The 24,255-nt window shown below is 37.1% G+C and overlaps 1 protein-coding gene across 3 annotated transcripts in view; it reads right to left on the bottom strand.

Annotated features, from left to right (window-relative positions):
* Positions 1 to 24,255, bottom strand: part of LOC141432647 (cell adhesion molecule Dscam2-like) — a 66,489-nt gene that overhangs the window by 16,225 nt on the left and 26,009 nt on the right. For all 3 annotated transcript variants that reach the window (XM_074094341.1, XM_074094339.1, XM_074094340.1), the window contains exons 5-19: positions 23,359 to 23,431; positions 13,206 to 13,294; positions 6,969 to 7,037; positions 6,486 to 6,630; positions 5,935 to 6,110; positions 4,330 to 4,420; positions 4,092 to 4,242; positions 2,582 to 2,746; positions 2,120 to 2,255; positions 1,929 to 2,048; positions 1,474 to 1,638; positions 1,201 to 1,345; positions 977 to 1,125; positions 685 to 895; positions 406 to 601 (exon numbers count right to left, since the gene is read on the bottom strand). In XM_074094341.1, coding sequence (XP_073950442.1) covers positions 406 to 601; positions 685 to 895; positions 977 to 1,125; positions 1,201 to 1,345; positions 1,474 to 1,638; positions 1,929 to 2,048; positions 2,120 to 2,255; positions 2,582 to 2,746; positions 4,092 to 4,242; positions 4,330 to 4,420; positions 5,935 to 6,110; positions 6,486 to 6,630; positions 6,969 to 7,037; positions 13,206 to 13,294; positions 23,359 to 23,431 — 2,081 coding nt within the window. The remainder of the gene's footprint in view (positions 1 to 405; positions 602 to 684; positions 896 to 976; positions 1,126 to 1,200; positions 1,346 to 1,473; positions 1,639 to 1,928; positions 2,049 to 2,119; positions 2,256 to 2,581; positions 2,747 to 4,091; positions 4,243 to 4,329; positions 4,421 to 5,934; positions 6,111 to 6,485; positions 6,631 to 6,968; positions 7,038 to 13,205; positions 13,295 to 23,358; positions 23,432 to 24,255) is intronic.

The raw sequence follows: 24,255 nt of genomic DNA on the forward strand, positions 1-24,255 counted from the left end.
TGGCAATCACTTAATTTTAATATTGTTGTTTTTGTTGTTGGAAAATTATCAAAACTATCTCTTTGTTTCTTTGATTACTAATACTTAGTGATAAATAACTTAAAAGTTCTGGACTTTTCTTAAAATTGTAACGAGTAAGTAGTACTTTACCTACCTACTTTATCTAAAAATAGTTGTCGCTTGCGACCTTTTCTATGAATAATTCATTTACTGCTATGCCGCGGGAACTATGCAATTTCCCAGCACTATTAAGTATATGCCTTTCCCACGGTCTTATACAATAGCCCTATCAAATTTCATCACGATCGGTTGTGTACTCTAAGCGTGAAAGCTTAACAAACAAACATACCTACTCACATTTCAATTTATAAAAATATAATTTATGAGTAGCATAACATACTATACCTGCCAAGTTAACTCAATCGTAGAAGTTCGAGGTGCGGAAGCACGAAGACTCAACGGTGCCCTCGCTGGTGGCTCGTGTGACGTCAACGCGAGCAACGCACGGGTATGAGCTGATGCAAACTGAGCAGTGACTGTTCGAGCTCGCACTAGGTAAGCTGTGGCTGGCTCCAGGCCACTTATTGTGGCTCCCTCTGTCCTATTTGAAAGAAGTTAAGGGTTGAAACGAAACTGCGTTGATGATGAACTTAAACTTGCTTTGTTACTTTATTGGGAACATACTCTGAATAAGTGTCCGCATTGTGCGCAGACACGGATACGTTGTGTGTGTCAGCATCCCTCCAGGAGTCAGAATTGGTCGAGTCATGTTTACGATACTGCACCACATAGCCCAAGACCGGCGAATTGCCATCGTATGGGCGTCGCCATTGCAGACGAACGGATCGGGACGTTGTTTCGAGGACTCTGAAGTTTGAAGGTGGCTCAGGAGGCTCTATTACAAAGTAAATAATTATAAATTATCCATGGAATCAGATGAAAAAACTATTCTGCTGTTGCAGTTGTAGATCGTTACCTTGTACAGCAAGGTGTACGAAATGATCAGATCTTCCGTAAGGGTTGGACGCTTGGCATCGATAGACACCAGAGTCTCTTCTATCTGCACGTTCTACAACTAATTCACTTCTTAACCCTTCTGCGCTTCGCGTTTCCGAAATACTCATTCTGCAACAAGAAACATTTGATTTATTTAATTTTGTATCGTCTAATCATATATACTGTGTCTTGATTTAATTATACCTGTAGTCCGAATTGGGCAAAGCCCGTCCTGAGTGGCTCCAGGATGTCGAAAGTGGACTATCCCCTCGAGCAAGACATGCTAACCTCACTGTTTCTCCTAGTTTCGCTGTTACATTTACAGATGGTGTTTCAAATCTCGCCGGTTCTAAAAACACAAAAGTAAAAGTATTTAAGTAACTTTTCTTTTTTTTGGACGTCACTTCTAGCACTCATTTTAAGTTGACAATTGGTATGTAAAACTAGTCTTCAGTTCTATTATTAAAAGTTACTTACCGTTAATATGTATTGTGAGTGATTTAGACAACGCAGGCGCAACCCCATTGTCGGCTCTGCAGCGATATTTTCCTGAATGTTCCGCTCTTGCAGATTCTAGTCTTAGAGATCCATTGCTCAGCACTGCTGGCTCAGACACGGCTCCAAGAGTCGTCTCAGTGCCACCTTAGAAAGAGCAAAGATTGAAATTATGTATTATAAAACAAGATAATCCGTAATATTTCTTTGAAAGCTAATAACAAAGTGCGAAAAGCCGACTTTCACTGGAAATTGTGATTAAGTCTCGGATAATCTTGCTTCCATTAGCATCTCTACCAGAGTTTCAATATAATTAATTTAGTTTTGAGAGCTGATTATTGATGTTTAAGTATTACATAGGTAGATTAGTAAGTAGATTAGATAGGTACTTTATTGATTTCGTGCTGCATTAGAACTTAGTAAACAATAGAACTTACCAGAGAATTTGGTCCAATAAACAGCGGGGGGAGGATGGCCGCGAGCCTCGCAGCTTACAGTCAGCGATCCGTTGAGCAATACAGCCGAGTCCGAAGGCTCAATATGCCAGTACGGAGGCACTGAAACGGAACTAACTCGTTATATAACCAAATAAAAAAAGAAGTTAACTTCGTTTGAGAGCGAATTTTACCTTTGATAGCTAATTCAGCAGACGCGTTAGCTTTCCCGGCGGTATTGGTGACAACACACGTGTATAATCCGCTGTGAGCGGCAGTCAGACTTTTGAATAGCAGCATGCTATAAAATTCGGCTCCTCGTTCATCGACCTACAAATTTGATGAATTTTGCAACGTAAAGGCAATTTGATTCGAACAGATTTCCTAATTATTAAATATTCGAAATAGGAACGCTAGAAATTTTATTTGTAATAAATAAAGCATTCTGCAATTTAACGGTCTGTAAGATTCCTACACAAAATATAATTAAGAAATTTGCGAAATTAGATATCAGCTAGTGACATGGCGCCGTAATAAATCGATTCCTACCGATATTCCTAAAATTGTAGGTATACTATAATATTAGAAGAAGAAGTTACTAATGTAAGAGTAAAGATTCTAGGTAAAAGTTCAACCGAAGTTCAATTACAACTTACCTGAAGTGCGCTAGGTATATTCATTTGATCTTTGAGCCAAGAGAAATACACGGGCATGTCGCCAGAGGTCACAGTGCAAGTCAGCTGTGAGCGGTCCCCGGATCTCAAGCCGGGTGGAAACACGATGGGGGAGAGCACGGGCGGGGAGACAACCGTTATTTGTACCTGCAAATAAATGTTTAGTACCATACTGGCATTTAGGGCTGTTTCAGGCACTAGGTAGCCGCCGACGAGTATAGCGAGAAGAGTGTTTCTTTTCATACTAACACTCTATTTCAAACTAATAAATGCTGGCGTTAGGACTAGCACCCCAGATAAGGGTTTTTTTCTGCGTGTGTACTATCGCTTTGGCATACGCACTTACAGGCACGTTACATTAAACCGTATGGCAAAAGGCGTACCTAAAAGAGCCTACAAGCGCTTCCAAAAAGAGATTATACATGCGTATGAAATATTTAGTCTGAAAGGCTATGTTCTTGCTCGTGTTTATGCGAGCTTACATGCGCATCCTCAAAGAACACAAAACCGCACCTGATCGCGATACACACGCTTCCAAAAATGAGCTTATATGCGCAAAAGGGCGATTATTTGAGCGTTTCCACCGCCTCATTTTTCTGGACACATTTTTTCTACAAATAGACTGTAGATGTTTCTTTCTTTCTTCTTTCTTTTCTTTAGAATATGCGGCCATTTTTACTGAATAGCGTCAAGAAAAATGAGACGGGTGAAACGGTTAAATAATCGCCCAAATAAAACACTAATATGACACCACCCTTATAGGTCATGGTAAGGCGCCTCGTTTTAGGTAAAGCAGCTAAGACAATGAAGTAGTCGGTATAACTACTGGTAATATTAATCTGTTCATTATGAGCCAGTTTTGAGCTGTTGATAATTAAGAAGAAAGACTGAACCGGATAAATTATTTAATGCTGCAAATACATAAACACCTATAATGTATCTCGCTGTAACCGGTATTGAATATACCAAAACCTAGCATCCAATTGTTCCAGTTCATTGGTGAACTATTCCGATTTTCGACTTCGTTGCTACTCGTACTATTAAACCGACAACTCTGGCTTTTATGAAAACAAGACAAAATTATGTACCTAGTTTTAGATAAATCAATATTCGTTTCTTTCTATAGGTAGGTACATATACGTATGTGTATCGAAGAAGTATTTTCAGGCATATTCTGTAGGTCCTATATACACTACATCCCATTGTATGAGCAGAATATCTCGGTATAAGATCCATTTTGTAGAAAAAGTATTACCGTCTAAATATTACGAGTATATCTTTTGTTCTTGCTGTTAACGGAGCATGCCTTTGTATTCCCATAGGTACCTATATTCTCAAGATAAAAGGCTTTAAGATAAAATGTTATTCGTAAGCAAAACTACGGAGAAACAATTACTGTCTGGTATGATGAGATATCCTTTTAAATATATATATAAAAGCCATAAAGTCTAAAAAGAAACACGTCAGATTATGAAAGTCAAATAAGACGTACGTCACGCCTGGCCAGTTCACCTCCAGGGGTCAGAACCGAGCAAATCCAAGAGCCTTGGTCGCGATTTCGGTCAACATTGCTTATAGTTAACTGGCCATCGATCTGTTGATACCTAGCGTCTGTACCGGCACCTCCTTCCCAAGTCACGGAGCTGAAAAGTAACAAATAAAATCAAAATAATCCTTATTCAATTAATAATTAAAATAAACTACATCCAGTGGTCCATTATCAGTCTTACTCGATAGGAAATCCGTAGTAAGGACACCATACCGTGGTATCGGAGCCGGCGACGGCTTTTACGGGGCTCATAGCTCGAATATAGGGCGGACCTAAAACAGGCAATTGAAATTTATCGCTCTTACTCCTTTTTTTGCGTCGGGGGTCAATAAATAGGTATCTAAGACTCCGCTGTCTGTATGTCCGTATCTTTTAATACACAATAGCCGCCGTAACAAGAAATAATGAAATTAAAGCAAGTATTTTTGTGCCTTCTTTTGTGTTCCTTTCTGTCACAGTACGGAATCCTACATGAACGAGTCTGACTCTGCCTTAGCCTGTTTATTGTTTCTTGCGTACTAAGATTGTTGTTGTAGTCTGATTCAAATAACTACCTATATTTTTTACACTACATTAACGTTGAATCACATTCAGCACTGAAGCGTTTTATTAAATATATTTAAATAGTTGTAAAATACTATTGTTTTCACAACTATTGACACAATTGTAAGACAACAGTATGATTGTAGCTTTTGACGGTGACTTCGTCCGCGCAGAGATCAGAGAACATTTATGATCGACACCCGTTTTTATCCCGCGAGATATTCCAAATATTCTAAAATATAATAAACTTATTAATTAGTCACTTGTATGCAAAATTCGAAGGTTCTAATATCCTGATGGGGTCACTCGGAATGAAAAATACAAATCCCATTTTTCCTTCTCCCATGGGAAATTCCGATAAATTCGTCTTTAAATTCTCGTTTTGGTCACAAAGGCAACATCTATGCAAAATTTCAGCACACACTCTCATTTTTGATTTCAGCTTTCTTTCAAAAATTATTCAGATTTCATCTTTGGAATAGACATTGATGAATCAGTCTGTCAGTGAGAGAGTGAGGTGAGTCACGCAATCAGTCAAGACTTTTCCGTCCGCTTAGAATTCGATTATCGCTATCCCGCGAGGACTATGCAATTTTCCGGGATAAAAACTACTCTATGTCCTTCCTTGGTACTCAAACTATCTGTATTACTGAATTTCATCTATATTGGTTCAACGGTGTACACGTGATGAGGTAACAAAAAAACTTACAAACTTTGCATTTACATATAATATAGTGAGACTATATATATTAAAGAGGTTCCTTGTATCTTTTAAATAAAAATATAACCGCAAACAATGGATGAATGGATGTATTCCACAAAGACATCGTTGCAATTAGCTTATCTGTACATTAGGCTAATTTATGTTAAGCTGGTTTCGGCTAATGTTGCTAAACGTGTGACATTTCAGGGGTGAGGTGTTGTGAAAATCGTGGGTATCTTGTGGGTATTTAAATAGATACTGAACGCCATTTTGTGACATCGGAAATTGGTATCGAAGTATAACGGGAATGAAATGATATTAGGAAATAGGAAAACAAAATCATTTCATGTAAAAAAAATACTGGGAAAATGTTCTTGGGCAGTAGGTTTCATTTAAAATGTCAAATAGGTAGTTGAGATGAATTAAGATTCCACAATTAGATAGTCGTGGTCGTACATAAGTAAATACATGTACACATAACACAACAATTTTATTCCTAGTACCTCGATATGAAGGTTTCTAAACCGGTTTGAAACTCACCGTAGACGTTGAGCCTCGCAGCATGAGCAATGGAACCGTGAGCATTGCTCGCGCGGCACTCGTACCGACCACCATGCTCCACTTGAGCACTGCTCAGCGACAGTGTAGACAGCACATAGTTCCCGCTAGGGCCCATCCCCGCCGGCCCATTCTCACGGCCTTCGGTTATTACGGCCCTAGGACATAAAAATAAACGTGAATTTACTTCGACCACTCCACTAACGTCTGAGCACGCTGTAATCTTATTTATTGGACATAACGCGTAGTGCTTGCGTTGTTTTGTACATCAATATCAAACGATCCGCGTAAGTGCCGATAGCTCGAGGTTATACGCCCTCTACGATGTAATAAATGTCGTCGCAAGGCTTTTACATGGTTCTATTGTAGTGTCTTGGTCATATTCATAAATATAAAAAAAAATATATATTATGACCAACGGAATCCGTTCCCATTTATATTTAATCATGTATTTAACGTAAAACGTAATTGCGATAGATTGCATTGGAAATTTACGTCATATAGTTTCATGATTTTTTTAAATGTACGCTTACCCGAGATGAAGAGGTATCGGTTGGGAGTCCAGAGTCCATTTGAAACGAGGCGGTGGTTCGCCAACCGCTGAACACTTTAAAGCTACCTGTGCTCCGGGCTGCACTGCTTGCTCTATAAATGTGTATACTAACTCCGGTCGAGAATCTGCAGAAAAGTATAACTAATATTAAATATATTGGCCCGGACAACTCACGTCTTAAAATGAGTTTAGCCCGACATGTTTCGGAAAAATCCGTAGCCCTTCCTCTTCAGAGAAACGCGACTCAGCGGCTGCTGCAACACGCGCGAAGAGGAAGGGCTACGGATTAGCCCGAAACATCTCGCACTAAACTCGTTTTAAGACGTGAGTTATCCAGGTCAATATATTTAATATGAGTGAGTCTCACGGTAGTTTCATGTTCAAAATATAACTTATAAATAAAATATGTGTGAAATATTAAGTTAAATAAAAGTAAAACCATTGACAGTATAGCATTGCTCACCCAACGAACGTTTCGCACGCGTCCTTTTCGTTGTATACACAACTTGTTTCGTTAATGAGCACCATGTTTCTGAAAATATGAACGCTCTGTAAGTATGTAAACAAGATTATTAACACACATTAGCCTTTTATGTTCAGCACATTGGCAATAAAATTACCTTGCAACCGATAACGTATGTAGCATAAATGTAATAAGGGCCCTGTTGAAAAATTCACTCAGCTTGCCGTTTTACTATCCGCATTCGTTCAGAATTTATAACCTCGTAAATCGTGAAACTGGCAAAAAATTTACAGCTATGTAGAATCCTGAATTGCCGAGATAAACCGAAGCTTCGATAGCTTTGGCTTATCTTTGCCATAAACAACGGGTGCCTATGGCATGTATTTAAATCGTTAGGTTTTAACGACTTTATTGCAGCGGCGGTGCGTGTACACAGTAAAATAGTTATTTGTCATACGAACGTTATTAGTTTATCAAAAGATTGCAATGTTATGCCAGTTGCAGGATACATTTCAAGAGTCAGAACAGCGGGCTGCCTCTATCCTTCAAGGCAATGATAAAATAGCTTGTACACAAAACGAACATTGTGACGAGCGAAAAAATCAACCCCCCTGTTCCCGTCGCTCCCGCCCCCACAAAGATGGATGCCAGCGCGAGAAATATCCAGGGAACTATTCCAATTTGGAAAGTTTCCTTTTGGTGTAGCAACCGCACTTGGTTGCCTCCGAATATACTCGAAAAATTGAATCTAAAACGTCCCCGGTGGCCGCCGTGGTAATCATGTTTGTTTAGAATTCAAATTGGAATACGCCTGTCTGTGAACACATCAGCGACAAACAGTTGGTAGCCTAAAAATCTTGGTAGGCTGCGGCGGGTTGGCAGAATGAGTAGGTCACACACAAAGCGGTGTCGTTTCACATGAGTAGTATACCGACGGCACACAAATCACACATTTGGGGCAAATCAAGCCTGACTATTCGTGTTTGTTCTGTATCTGCCACATGGCGCATATTGCTTAGGTTGCTTTGATGGATTACTACCTGTTTCAGTCTATATTGAAATATTAAAGATTATAATTGAAGTTTTCAATCAAGTAAAGATTAAATAGTTTTTCGTCGATTAACCAACTTGAAACGTATGAGTGGACTGTAATAATTTTTTTTGTAAAGTTCTTTTTTTTTTAATATGATGAAAAAGTATAAAACTCCAAGGAGTTTGCTACACAACTGTTCAAAAGCATTTCATACTTGGCTAAATTTACTGTTTTCATTATCTTACGACAAACAAGTATTATTCAAACAAAACTTTTACAGAAGAATTTTTGCAAGCTCACAAAACATTTAACGATAACTCTAGACTCTATGTTCAAAACTGTCGCGTGGAAGAGTTGACATATTATGAAGGTGATATATTGCTATTGCACACAATTTCATTCAGGGGAAGATTTATTAAACGTATTTTCGGGATATGATACTAGTTTCCAGTCAACTAGGGATTTTTAGCCGTTTTTGTTGTCAACCAGTTAAAAATAAGCCAACGTCGAATTATTATAAAATTTGAGTGTCTTACGAAAACGCAATCTTGGAAAGAAAAACTTTTGTGAGTATTGATTTGCAGTTTATAAAGCTGCAGGCATCGTTTATTTTCAATTTCAAATCGATACCATGGTTTTTATATACCTATAAAGCAAAATAACAATGGCAGATGTATAAACAAGTGGTTCTATAATAGTTAACTTTCATTTTCTTTTTAGTGAAAAATATAAAATTGGCGTTGATTCCATGTCAGTCAGACGATGCTCCAGCCCGTATCATAGGTAAAACTCATTGATTTACGTAGTCCAATTAAATTGAGGTCGTTTCAATCTCAGTAATTGAATTGCGTGATTTGAATTGATGCTAGCGAAAATTCTATCAAAATCAAAAATTGTATTTTATTTAAAGAACGCAGTTATTGCTGAAGAGTTTTTTCATGAAATAAATATGTTTTTATTTAATTATAAGGCCACGTCAAAAATTTATAAATGTATATAAAATAAGTTAAGTAACTAATATGTAAAAAGCAAAGCTTCCAGGAATAATATAGGTAAAATAATATAAAAATATAGGTAAGTAATGGCGTAGACAACTGTTAAATCTTTTTTTTTAGTGACTTGTGTTACTATGTATACCTGCTAATAAATTGTCTGTGCAACCGAGTTTCGCGCGGGATAAAACTCGAAAATACACTTTTTTCTAGAGATAAGACCAAGCTAGATCGATTGTTCTCCCCCAAAACCCCCACATAGCAAATTTCATCGAAATCGTTAGACCAGTTTTTTAAGTTCCTCGAAACAATAATTGCTCGTTTAATGGTATTAATAGGTAACGATAACTGGAGAGGAGACTTTTGCAACTATGCTAATTTATTAGCATAGTTGCAATAAGCATTTTCCACGCACCAACTTTCTCTGAGCCTACTATCCTTAGTCCTTATTTTTCTTTCTGAGTGAGTACGGAATTTATGAGAGACCCCAAAGCAATAAAATACCTTGGGAGAAAATGAAGGAGCAAATCGCAATATATTTGTTTCTTGGTGGCTTAGAGGAAAACTGTTAGGATCGCACCTACAGGGAATATATTGTGTTTTATGCAATTCATTACGTGCCTTGACCGCTATTCCTTGTCTGCTGTCGGCAGACACACTACATAAATCCAACTTAACTCCTACACAAACACAATGTAGCCACCACACAGGTAAAAAGGTAAGTTTAATGTTAAAACAAAAGCGAGTTGATGTGTCTGCTAAACAATATTGCAAGATATGCAAGCAAAAAAAAAACTCTAATGAGTGCCTTCAGGTCGAAAAACACTTTTTCACCTCAGCACCTCAAACAGGCAGGTTTTGATATGAGAAATCAGTGAGCAAAATCGCATTTTGCTCACTCCGTGAGACAAAGTAACTTTTTAATTATTTTTTTTTAATGCTGAGTACAGTGTTGGGTCTACTCACTGAATTCCAAATATTCACATATTTACTTTGATCTGTCATTTCACTTCAACTCGAAAAAGCAAGAGATAGGATCAAATTTGTCGATTACAAAATAAAATTAAATGTTTGGTATTAAAAATATATCGAAATATTTCCAAAATGTAAATTTTCCCGATCTTTTAATAAAGTATGCAACCTCGTTGCACGAAAGCCGCTTCTCTTGTTTTTTTTTATAAAAAGAATTCCGTATACTGCCTCTACAGTATAATTATTATTTGTTAAATTGAATGATTTTTTAACAAATCTATTTATGTTTATGTAATAGAAATCTTAATAAAAATCATATTTAAAGGTTTAATTGTTCAACCTTTTCAATTACCCCGAGATGAGGCTTTTTGCAGTATTAAAAAATAAGTGTGACATTAGTACAAGAAGTTAAGATTGCATGTTATGAGTATGCGATTTGTATTGTAGCTACTGGACTCTTTTTATGGTTTTAAATGTAATTATTATATTTGATAATAATCGGATTCTATTTTAAAAAAATGTGTTTGTTTTGTAAACAGGTAGGTATATGTGGTTTTATTCTTATGTTACATTTATATTATGTTCTCGCTGCTGAGGTGAAAAATTGTATGTGTCACACGAGACCAAAGTTTTTTTGCATCTCGTGTATTTCAATCCCTTGCTAATCTCAGGATTCTAACCTAGAATCACTCGCTAACGCTCGTGATTCAATTATAGAATCCTTCGCTTACTCGGGATTCAAAATCAACACTCGCAACAAAAAACAACTTTGCTCTCTTGTTGCACAAATAACTATTGTCTTTTAAATCAAGTGCGTGTGTCGAGTCCAAGGTTTCGTCCTAATATGCGGGAAACAAAAAAATCAGTTTGTGTTATTAAATTACTTGGTGGTTAACTTGTACACTTTACAGACGGTCTCCTTTTACTGTCCATTCGGCTTTCCGTCTGTCTGCCACAGGGCTGTCTGGAGAACCGTAAAGATAGACATATGAAACTTTGATATATATTTACACTAATACTACAACAACAAATAATAAAAATTAGACATAACTTTCTGACAATAACTTAAATATATTTAAATTAAAAAAAAAGAACTACCTATATACAAAAATTTAAATTAAACTAAAACTAACCTACCTACAAATAAAAAACCCCCCCTAGATCACCGTCGCTGCTCATTGTGCCCAGAAGGCTGGCAGCATTGCCACGTTGGATCGCGAGGCTGATCCTTTGCCCAAAATAGCTGCCAGCCCGCTGGTCACCCGTTGGCGATATCGCGCGCGCAAAAATTAGATTAAATTAAAGATTTAGGGGATCCATATAAGAATTGTATTATTTTTAATTTTATTTACCAAGTTCAAATGTTTTCTTTATAGACCGACTCATGCGAGTGCGTGACCGGGTTTTATTGTTTGTTAATATAAGTTTTGGGTTTTGTTTTGTATGTTTAACACTTGCAGAAATAGAAAGAAAACAAAAAAAGTTAGCCCAATACAAGAACCGTATTGTTTACGCCTGTACTAAATAGGTGCCTATACTTGAAACTTATAAACTTAAATAGGTGCCTATATTTGAAAGGTTTAGGTAATTAACTAAATTTAATCAAACTTCAGCTGCTACATTTGGCACATTGAAGGATTTTTAACATTTTACTTTTCTATCATTGTATCCCTCGGTGTATGGGTCCGACTCGCACTTTGCATTGACACGTTTTTCCCATCTCGAGCAGATAAAAGTTGCTTCAAGGCTTATTTCCTAAAATACTTTTATGGCTGCTACGGATCAAATTTTTAATTTTGTGGTGTTAACTAGTCAAGCCCTGCCATGGTGGCTTAGGGGTTTGGTCTATGGCATCTCAAGCAGAGGATCGTGGGTTCAAACACGAGCTCCCATCTCTGAGTTTTTCCAAATTTATGTGCGAAATCACATTCGTATTTTAACACAAGCCTTGCTTTAGCCAAGGATCTGTGCTGGTCAGAGGCCATAAGGCAAACCACCAGGATACCATGGCTTTCAGTTTTCATCAAAATTTTTGGATTTTTGAGCATTTAGATATTTTGAGTGACGGCATGTAGTTTCAGAAATCTGTAAATTAATTGTTGCTATTACAGGTAAGTAATATATTTTTATTGATATCACTAAGTATAGACTAAAATGACCATCAATAAAATGAAAAAATTCAAGTTCTTTTACTACTAGCAAGAAACAATCTTATTTATTGAATAAAATACAAGGTTTCACTCCGTTTTCTTGTGATTACATCCGGGACCAGCAGACCGTGTTAAACTGAAATTTGTTCAGATAGTGTAAAAAGCACTCAAACGTGTTTTTTACTCGTAGAGAGTTATTGTTTCACATCGAAAAAAACTCCTAAGTACTGTGATTGGTTCTACGAATTACGATATTTTTCTCTTCTTTTCTGATTGGTAATAACTTTTTATCAATACCTTTATTTGATGTATCGAAGTAACGGAAATATGAAGGTCATAAAATCATTTTATTTACTAGATAAAAGTTTGAGTTCAGTGTGCTACGGCGCTGGCGTAGCAAACCGTAGCTGCTCGTAGACCGCTACGAATATCAGAATAAATGATACTAGAGCTTCTAGAATAAAATACATCGCGTTCGAGCATTTACTTTCTGAATAACGACGGTCAAAAGGTTTCTAACATTCTATTTAAACTTGAAATAACTATTCGCTTATCCTTAGAACCTTCTCAGAAGACGTTTTCCACGAATGATGAATAAATGAATGTTCTTAGTAAAGGGTCGGCGGAGCTAAACATCGTTGTGCCCAATATCGAAAAGTAAATATTTGTGTGTATTAGTGGGACTAAATAAGCTCCACGTTACCTCACGCCTGGCATAAAATATAATATTTTTGGGCGTTAGTAGCTGGAAGCCTTTCTCATTTTATCCCTTTGTTCGCTGGAAGTAGTTTCGTTTGAGTGAGTAACGCGTGCGTAAGTTAATCTGATGATAGAACCTATTCCATATTATTAAGTATATTTATACCTTATTTTTAATATGCGTCATATAACGGCTGACAATATAAAGCGAATTAAAGCACCCTCCAAGCCCAGCAACTTCAGTAAACTAAATATGTAAAATAAGGCTGTTTTTGTGATAGCGGTTTTGACGTACCTGTATTATTATCCATTTTTTCTAAAAAAAATCTCAAGCCAATCAAGTGAATCTTGGCCTTATTATATTAATTAATAATTATCTCAAAATGCTTACCGTTTTTCTCGCGTCCCTCAAAATAGAATTTCCTCGAAGAATTGAACTTGTAAGCTTTTGGCGTTTTGTTTCGAAATAGTTGTCGATATCTGAAAAATAACATGTTATAACCACATTTAAAATGAACTTAAAATAAAATTTTACACGACTCCGATTGGCGGCGAGATCGTATCGAAAATCGACATACACAAACACGCAATGCGTCGTTAACACAATTATTTAAATTAAATCCCATAACGTAATAACAGGGGAACTTCGTATGTTCATTTATTATCAATTGATTAAAAGTAAACGTATGTAATTGAGGCCGTTTGTTTGATGTGCCAGGGGACACAAGAAACTGCCAATTACTCGGCGCCACAGTAACGAACTTGAATTATTTTCCTCGATCCATTTTAGTCAAAGCCGAAACCATCATTAATTGCGAAAATAATACAAGCGACAGATTAACAAAGAGCGAGTTGTACACACCGGTAGAGCTTTACTGTACTACTTATATCAAATAAGGATCCCTACGTGCCTGTGTTTAATATGCCTACTTAAAGAATATGTATTTAATATGCATATTTTTTGTCGACGGTAATCGTCGAGGGGTCCTCTGAATGGGTAATCAACGTACCTTTTCATATTTGAATGAGCAAAATCAAATAAGACCCGAAGATATTTATTAACTACTTTTGTACAAGTACTTATATGCAAATGAGTCCTTTTACATGTGCTGCAAATTAATCGTTATTAGACCTTAAGCCACGTAATCTAGTCTTGAAATTGGATTTAAAATTTAAAGGCAAATGTCAAGGCAAGAAACTGTATCCTTCACATTTTTTTAAATTCACAAGTACTTCCCAGGCTTTGCAGTTTATTAGTAGAATAAAAAAAAATCTTAAGCTATAGGATATTAAGTTTAATCAAGCCTCGTTTATGAAGCAAAGGCGAGTTATTATTTCACCATCGATAGCTTGATATTTAAAATTGAGTAGCTGACGCGCAAAAATGGGGCGCTGAGGAAATATTTTACGGAGCGAAAATGAATTGAGAGACAATTTATATAGGTAGCTGACCTACTATCCGTTCCGCTGCCACAGCGAAATTAATTTTTTTTTACTATCTCAGCGCAAAAACATTGCGAGAAAAGCAAACTTCAGTGAGATTGATGCGATAAAAATAGCCTAGTCATTTTTATTTCGAAGAATAAGTGTTACTTAAGCTATATGACCTATATGATATCGGGTGACGTGCGTCGTGTGATACTGCTATTCAAATGTAAAGCTAAACATCCAGTAAGCTACGAATAGATAAAAGTCAATAATTGTAACTGTGTTAGAAAAATAGCCTTACGTGTTCTTAGCAGGCGGGGCTTATAAACCGCATTCTGCGCGTCATCTGACTTTGCATCACGCGCGCAAACCAATCCTTGCTTTGTTTCTGAATTTTAACCAATCAACAAGCACGTTTATTTGCAACCTCGAAAATGATTTGTATTTGAATCATAAGTCGTTTTGGTTTAAAGTCGGTGTGGCCACTTTTTGTGTGGAATTAGTTCTGAGTTACGCTTCCTGACTTACTATTTTTTATTCGTAGCCATAATGTACTTTTATACTATATACTTTATCGTTGCCAGGCCTAAGAACAAATCATCCACATTGTAAATTAAATTTTCCGAAATTAAAATTTACCTACTTTAGATCGACGGCCTAAAATTCCAATTTTGTACAATTTCTCATTACGAGCTCGAGTCAGAGACCCCACAAAATAGTAGCCGGAGAGGACGTGACGGCAATCCCTTCCATGTGATCATAGCATTCGTTGCTTTCCTTAATTCGCTATTTTTGTTCAACTTTGAAGTCAATCTCTGTCAGTATTCGTTGAAATTTATAGTAACTGTTTTCAACGTTATAAAAGGGAATAAATAATGGCCTGTTCATATTTGTATCATATTTTTGGACTTACTTACATTCAGCTGTTGCATTAAACTTAATGCCACGTAGTCTAAAGAAACATATACATAGTATACACGGTATTCAATCGCAATTCATGGGTTGAGATGGTGAAACGTCAAAGTGTATGTACCAAGCAAGTATGAACTTACTCCTGTCGAACACTTGAATATGACAAAGTTTTGAAAGCCGGCAGCACCGGCACCCGACGCCAATGGAACAACTTTTATTGCGATTTTACTTCACTCAAACGGCTATTTGCAATTTCGAACTTGTTTGGTTATAATCAAAAACTTGTTTTACGTAAAACTGCATATTTAGGTATTGTTAAACGTTAGAACTCGACTTAAGTGGTTGTTGTTTGGAATCTGATTTCGGCAACACAAAAACGATCTAAACCTCATCATCAGTCGTTTCTCTGAGATAGGCCTCTCGTTAAATTACGACAAGTGTGAAGCTTTTATCTCAGAGAAACTTTCTGCCGACACTCGGGCCGGCATAGTTAATAGCCTTAACAATGTCACGCCTAATATCTCTATACTCACTCGCGACTCTCTTACTTTACTTGGCGCACCAATTTTCGAGGACGCTATTCCCTCAATTATAAATTCGAAATTAATCAATTTCCATAACTCTTCTGACCTACTTTTCAAAATTAGCCCTCATGTAGCTATTTACATTCTGCGGTTGTGCCTGTTTTCACCAAAATTTTTATACATCTTACGTTGCTGCTCTGTTTGGAAATTTCCCAACTTGACCTCATCTATTGATATTGTTTTAAAAGAAACTACCTGCAAAATCCTTAATATTTCACATACTCCAACAAGTTGGACCCAGGCGACTTTACCGATCAAATATGGTGGTCTAGGGATTCGTACGACAAGCGACCTGGCTCTCCCTGCCTTCCTTTCATCCGTTCACAGCTCTGTCTCCCTCATCAGTGGTATCCTTAACATTACCAATCCCGCTGATGTTGTGGTGTCAGGCTTGGCGGACGCAGAGTTGGCATGGATAGCCAGCAACCTTGGGGAAAGTTTGCCCACCGAAAAAAATAGTCAAGCCGCCTGGGACCTCTTGAAAGTAAAAGCTATCCACAAAAATTTAATCGAGAATTGCAGTAACCACTTCGAGCGGGCCCGATTATTGGCAGTTTCGGAAGCTGAGTCGGGACACTGGCTTCACGCTCTCCCTTCACGGAACATAAGATCACTGCTAGACCCGGGATCGTTGCGAGTCGCGGTGTGCCTTCGCCTGGGCCTCAGGACCTGCGAACCTCATCTTTGCTGTCGCTGCGGTGGCTCGGCTGACGCTCTCGGCCGCCACGGCCTACATTGCCAACTTAGTGCCGGCCGTTCCTACAGACACGCGACACTCAACGATCTCGTCCGTCGAGCTCTCGGCTCCGCGTCCATCCCCGCGACCCTAGAGCCTACAGGTCTTTCTGCTGCGGACGGGAAGAGGCCCGACGGTTGTACGTTGGTGCCGTGGCGTCTGGGGCTTCCGTTGGCGTGGGATGTTACATGCGTGGATACGTTAGCCCCGTCCCACGTCCAACGGTCTGCGCGGAAACCAGGAACAGCTGCAGACGATGCCCAAACCATCAAGTGCCGCAAATATGCCTTTCTTAAGGACAACTACTTTTTTGCGGCACTTGCGGTCGAAACCTTTGGGCCTTGGTCGTCCGACACAAAAAAATTTATGAAAGAAGTGTCGGACAAACTAATCGGCATATCTGGCGACCAAAGAGCAGGCTTTTTCTTCGCCCAAAGACTGAGCCTTGCAGTGCAACGAGGCAACGCCGCTAGCGTCTTAGGCACAATGCCCCGCGCTGCGCTGCCTTTGGATGAGGAAGCCCGTTTTAGTTAATTTTATATGTTTTTTTATTTTTATTTATATGTAAAAATTCATTGTTTAAATAAATAAAATACACAAAAACAACTATTGTGCCCCAAATATTCACGTTCTACGGTACTGATGGTGTTTACAAAGCATACCTATGCGGTGAATTCAGTTACGATTGTTAATGTTATAACAAGATTTATTTTGATCAGCAACGTGTTATTATGGTGTCACTAGTCTTATTCATGATAGTCCTTATCTAGATAAAATATCCGTTGCTCATAAATCCCTAAAGTTTTCTACCAGGTAACAGCATTTCTTATCGAATGATACGTATAGTCAATTCCTAAATACAAACGAAACAATATTTTTCACCACTCAAATTGGATTGGATCTATCTCTCTATTGGGTTCAAAAGTAGTTTTACATATAGGTAAAATAAATAAACACCAACAACTGATGTAACATTTTACCAGCTTTTTGCCCGTCGTCATCGTGTGCCCGCTTGCGCGACCGAAGCATGTGTACCTACATTATTAATTTGTATTGACCGTTAAGTATTTGGCACAAATTTTGAACGAAAATCATCAAATTGTTTACACACAAAATATACAATCCCTACCATCCATACTATCCATACTATCCATACTAATATTATAAATGCGAAAGTAACTCTGTCTGTCTGTCTGTCTGTCTGTCTGTTACGCTTTCACGCAAAAACCGCTGAACCGATTTGAATGAAATTTGGCACAGAGATAGAATAGACCATGGGAAAGAACATAAGCTATATTTTATCGCGAAAAAAAGGCTTTAAGGGGTTGAAATAGGGGGTGAAAGTTTATATGGTGAAAGTTCGTCGCGGTCGGAAATAAAACCATGAAACTTGGCATTTAGGCACTCAAAAAGAAATAAGTCGGTATGTGTTTTAGCTTTTTTGAAAATTCGACCTGTGAGGGGATGAAATAGGGGATGAAAGCTCATATGGAAGGTCGTCATTATCGAAGATAAATCGATGTTTCTTTATGAAACTTGGTATTTGGGCACGTGATAAGAGATAAATAATTTCGTTCGAGCGTTTTTAAAAATTCTTCCTGTGTTGGGGTGAAATAGGGGATGACAGTTTATATATGTAAGATCGTCATTTTCGAAGATAAATCGATGGTTCTTTATGAAACTTGGCATTTGGGCACGTGATAAGAGATAAATAGATATATTTTCGGGCATTTTTTTAAATTCTTCCTGTGTGGGGGTGAAATAGGGGGTGAAAGTTTATATGAAGGTCGACATTGTAGAAGATAAATCGATGGTTCTTTATGAAACATGGCATTTGGGCACTTTGAAAAATAAATAGATATTTGTTCAAGGGTTTTTGAAAATTTTACCTGCGAGGGGATGAAATAGGATGAAAAATTATATGGAACGTCGTCATTATCACAGATAAATCGATGAATCTTTGTGTTTTGGTATTCGATAAAAACAAATAAAAACCGGTTAAAATCGACTCGAACTCGCGCATCAAGGATTCCGTGCATAGGTATTTATGAATATCAAGTGTTAGCAGAGCCAAGCTCATAAGCAAAATGTACGCAATGTGGGGTAATTTTACATGGCTTATTAAAGACAGTCAGACATGAAAAATTATGATTTTCAGATTTTTCTTACTTATTTTGCTATAAAGGGAATAAAATTTGCTATAAGAGCTTCCTTTATACAAAATTTCAAGTTGTAGGACAGCCGGAAGTACCCTATAACTTTTTTTGAGTGTAGGGTTTTAATTTCAACTCGATAAATACTCCGCACGTTTACGGGATAAAGGGTCTTAACAGACAGACGGACGGACGGACAGCAAAGTCATCTTATAAGAGTTCAATTTTTTTCCTTTTGAGGTACGGAACCCTAAAAAACATTTGTTCCGGCTCTTTTCAAATTTCGACATTTTTCATACCTACTTGAAAATATGGGGATGAAAGTTCGTAAGGAATTCCAAACAAATTTACTATAAGTATATTTATCGGAAATATGTGTAGTAATGCTTAGTCAGAATGCCGTCTTAATTATAATCCTACCCTCCTAACTTACAATAAAGGACGTAAGATGTCAAGAGCTCACTATGCAGAATTAGTTCTTTTGTATTGGCAGGGTAGAATACTTATGTTTTACCAAAAAATGGAAGAACAAAAAAAAAGTTTAGATATAAAGCAATGTATTAAAATAGGTTATTTTCAGTAAACCGTAGAAGTTTCTATGTGCTATTATTGGCAGAATAGGTACCCTAAATAAATTAAATACTTTCCAAAGTTAGGTACTATTCCACGCGGACGAAGTCGCGGGCAAAAGCTAGTTATATTATAAATGCGAAAGTAACTCTGTCTGTCTGTCTGTTACGCTTTCACGTCGAAACCGCTGAACTAATTTGATTTAATTTGGTATAGAGATAGTTTGAGCCCCAATGATCAACATAGGATACTTTTTATTCCGGTAGAGGGCGCCACCACGCGATAACCTAGGTCCGCGCAGACGAAGTCGTGGGCATAAGCTAGTAATTAATAAATAGGTTATTGCAAAGGAGAAGCAAAATAAGAGTAAAACTAACTTTTCTATAAGCATAAAAACATTATACCGCCCTCTTAAGGCAAAAGGCGGTATCGCAGCGAAAAAACACTTGAATTTTGATTGTAAGTTTGACTGTAATTTATTTTGATTTTGATTTTAATTAGTACTTTTGATGATAATATTAGTTTTTTGTGTTACTAACTCCTTTTAAATAAGATTACGTATTACTAACAATCTATGAACCCTGGTCGGCAATATTTAAACGTTAATTATTATTATTATTCAGATGGTATAAATAAATCAAGTGGTTTTTTGAAATACTCATCGCCTTTTGCCTTATGAGGGCAGTATATTGAAACCATGTTCATCATTTTCATAAAGTTTATAAACAGTAACACAACACAGTCGTCCTAAAGGTATAGAGGTACCGGTACTCCTATACATATTGTGATAGTTCATATATTCATAATGTTGATGAAAATGCTGTAGGTACCTAATACTTGTACGAGTAAGTAGTTTCCAGGTAAATTTACTTATTTTATTGAATTAGTCACTCGAATCCCAAGGGGTGAGATCTATACGAGTATTTATGTAATGTGTTTCTTTTTGTTTTATTTTTCTTGTAGGTAATAAAATATTTACCTATAGAATTGACTGATCCCACAGTGAACTGGGACCTAGTAATAACCTGATTGGTTAAAAACCTAGGCTCATACTAGGTATAACAGTTGTTGTACTAGCTTATGCCCACGACTTCGTCTGCGCGGACCTAGGTTATCGCGTGGTGGCGCCCTCTACCGGAATAAAAAGTATCCTATGTTGATCATTGGGGCTCAAACTATCTCTATACCAAATTAAATCAAATTAGTTCAGCGGTTTCGACGTGAAAGCGTAACAGACAGACAGACAGAGTTACTTTCGCATTTATAATATAACTAGCTTTTGCCCGCGACTTTGTCCGCGTGGAATAGTACCTAACTTTGGAAAGTATTTAATTTATTTAGGGTACCTATTCTGCCAATAATAGCACATAGAAACTTCTACGGTTTACTGAAAATAACCTATTTTAATACATTGCTTTATATCTAAACTTTTTTTTTGTTCTTCCATTTTTTGGTAAAACATAAGTATTCTACCCTGCCAATACAAAAGAACTAATTCTGCATAGTGAGCTCTTGACATCTTACGTCCTTTATTGTAAGTTAGGAGGGTAGGATTATAATTAAGACGGCATTCTGACTAAGCATTGCTACACATATTTCCGATAAATATACTTATAGTAAATTTGTTTGGAATTCCTTACGAACTTTCATCCCCATATTTTCAAGTAGGTATGAAAAATGTCAAAATTTGAAAAGAGCCGGAACAAATGTTTTTTAGGGTTCCGTACCTCAAAAGGAAAAAAATTGAACTCTTATAAGATGACTTTGCTGTCCGTCCGTCCGTCTGTCTGTTAAGACCCTTTATCCCGTAAACGTGCGGAGTATTTATCGAGTTGAAATTAAAACCCTACACTCAAAAAAAGTTATAGGGTACTTCCGGCTGTCCTACAACTTGAAATTTTGTATAAAGGAAGCTCTTATAGCAAATTTTATTCCCTTTATAGCAAAATAAGTAAGAAAAATCTGAAAATCATAATTTTTCATGTCTGACTGTCTTTAATAAGCCATGTAAAATTACCCCACATTGCGTACATTTTGCTTATGAGCTTGGCTCTGCTAACACTTGATATTCATAAATACCTATGCACGGAATCCTTGATGCGCGAGTTCGAGTCGATTTTAACCGGTTTTTATTTGTTTTTATCGAATACCAAAACACAAAGATTCATCGATTTATCTGTGATAATGACGACGTTCCATATAATTTTTCATCCTATTTCATCCCCTCGCAGGTAAAATTTTCAAAAACCCTTGAACAAATATCTATTTATTTTTCAAAGTGCCCAAATGCCAAGTTTCATAAAGAACCATCGATTTATCTTCTACAATGTCGACCTTCATATAAACTTTCACCCCTATTTCACCCCCACACAGGAAGAATTTAAAAAAATGCCCGAAAATATATCTATTTATCTCTTATCACGTGCCCAAATGCCAAGTTTCATAAAGAACCATCGATTTATCTTCGAAAATGACGATCTTACATATATAAACTGTCATCCCCTATTTCACCCCAACACAGGAAGAATTTTTAAAAACGCTCGAACGAAATTATTTATCTCTTATCACGTGCCCAAATACCAAGTTTCATAAAGAAACATCGATTTATCTTCGATAATGACGACCTTCCATATGAGCTTTCATCCCCTATTTCATCCCCTCACAGGTCGAATTTTCAAAAAAGCTAAAACACATACCGACTTATTTCTTTTTGAGTGCCTAAATGCCAAGTTTCATGGTTTTATTTCCGACCGCGACGAACTTTCACCATATAAACTTTCACCCCCTATTTCAACCCCTTAAAGCCTTTTTTTCGCGATAAAATATAGCTTATGTTCTTTCCCATGGTCTATTCTATCTCTGTGCCAAATTTCATTCAAATCGGTTCAGCGGTTTTTGCGTGAAAGCGTAACAGACAGACAGACAGACAGACAGACAGAGTTACTTTCGCATTTATAATATTAGTATGGATAGTATGGATGTTGATGAAAATGCTGTAGGTACCTAATACTTGTACGAGTAAGTAGTTTCCAGGTAAATTTACTTATTTTATTGAATTAGTCACTCGAATCCCAAGGGGTGAGATCTATACGAGTATTTATGTAATGTGTTTCTTTTTGTTTTATTTTTCTTGTAGGTAATAAAATATTTACCTATAGAATTGACTGATCCCACAGTGAACTGGGACCTAGTAATAACCTGATTGGTTAAAAACCTAGGCTCATACTAGGTATAACAGTTGTTGTAACAGTTGTTATAATAGGTATATGTTTGTATGAAATTGGACTTAGTTAAGTCTAAATTCATACTTTGAGCTTACCCTTATATTAACGGTGAGAACACCCAACAATTTCCGAAATTCTTTTGAAACACAAAGCGAATAAAACATTATGTTAACGAAACTAGAATACTAAAGTATTCGTGCCTTGAAACACTTTCGTTATGATTAAAGTGAAAACCTTTCTGCTTTCCGAATGTTTCTTTTTCGACCTTTTATATCTGTTGTCAAGTCTTAAGTGTTTAAATTAAAAAGACAAAAATACGGCTTCAAAATGATTTTATACTCTGTTGAAGTGAAGCTGTTTTAAGTAGCATAAGTAATATTTTTTTAAATAACGTAAGTAATAATTTACAAAAAATCAAAACGCGACAATATATCGGCGGGTCTGACTCAATCTCATTTGGGAAATTTTACGAAATCCGAATAACCATTTTAGATACTTATCCTAAAGTAAATAAGTATACCGATTTCATAAAATTTTGTATACGAGTTTGAGTCAGAAACCCGTCAATATACTACTTTCAATAATCATAAAAGAAACAAACTGTCTAACAAGGCAGATGAAGCAACGGCGCGGAGCAGATAAAGTTGTCTACAGGGTGAGACGCGAAAATTAGTCTAAGAAGTGGGTCAAAGTCGAGCGGGGTCGTCGGCCGCGGCGGCGTCTAATTACGTAACGATGTCACGACGACCCTCTGCACAACCTCCTAGTCTATTACAAACACGATTAGGCACAAATTCCAACAACTTGAGGCGACAGAGAGTGACTACCATACTTTTATGCAGAAAGGTAGATCTTACATTGTTGGCTGGAATGAATAATAGTTCCTGTTTTAAATGCTTTGTTATAAGTAACTTAGATTTCTTTAAAGCGTACTTACTTCTTTAGCTGGATAATGGTGCATTTATGTAGCGTTGTCTGCTTAGTGCCTTTCTTTGTAACATAGATGCGACCTGTGAAACAATTATTAAATTAGTCAGCTACACAGCCTTAGTTTTTACACGAAATTTCAAGTTGTGAAAAGGCAGCCTAAGGCTATTTTGAAACTTGTCTATCTTGCATATAAACTAGACGCTGGTAGCTAGAGATACAAATAGTAGGGCAGTTACAGCGCAATTTTCACACACGCGTCGACGGTTGCCCCGTTGCGAAGGCACATTCCATTTATATTTTCGGGCATGCCCAATAAAATCAATACTGTGAACTTTCCAAGAGTGCAGTGACCCAGTCCTGCGCCAGTACAACCGTGGCACACGTTGCATTGCATAAACTTCACGTAGCGTGCAATAAAACAGAAACGTCGATTTCCATTGCCAATTAAAACAGCGATCATTAACGAGGCAATTATCGAGAACTAAAGCGGGGCCAATATATAACTAACTGTAAATATTTAAGCAAATAGTGGTTGGTTCAGCATTGCTGATTAAACGTTTGTAGTTTAAAATGTTAAGTAAAACGTAACGGAGGACATAAAAATTACGTTACGCGTATATTTTGAAATTTACGTCACAAAAAATGGTTCCGCGGTTGTAATTTGGTTAAGCCGAGTCTGAAATGGCTTCCCATAACGCGCGCTATGGATCATTAGCTACACAATATTATACCTATGTCATTCACTGCCATGTAAGCCATATCGTTGTATGTAATACTGCTGTTATATGTGCCAATACAAACTTAATACGTACACCACATGAGTCATCATCATCATCATCATGTCAGCCGAAAGACGTCCACTGCTGGGCATAGGCCTCCCCCAAGGCTCTCCACCTCGACCGGT

The sequence above is a fragment of the Choristoneura fumiferana genome, chromosome 11, assembly GCF_025370935.1.
Source record: "Choristoneura fumiferana chromosome 11, NRCan_CFum_1, whole genome shotgun sequence".
Lineage (NCBI taxonomy): Eukaryota > Metazoa > Arthropoda > Insecta > Lepidoptera > Tortricidae > Choristoneura > Choristoneura fumiferana.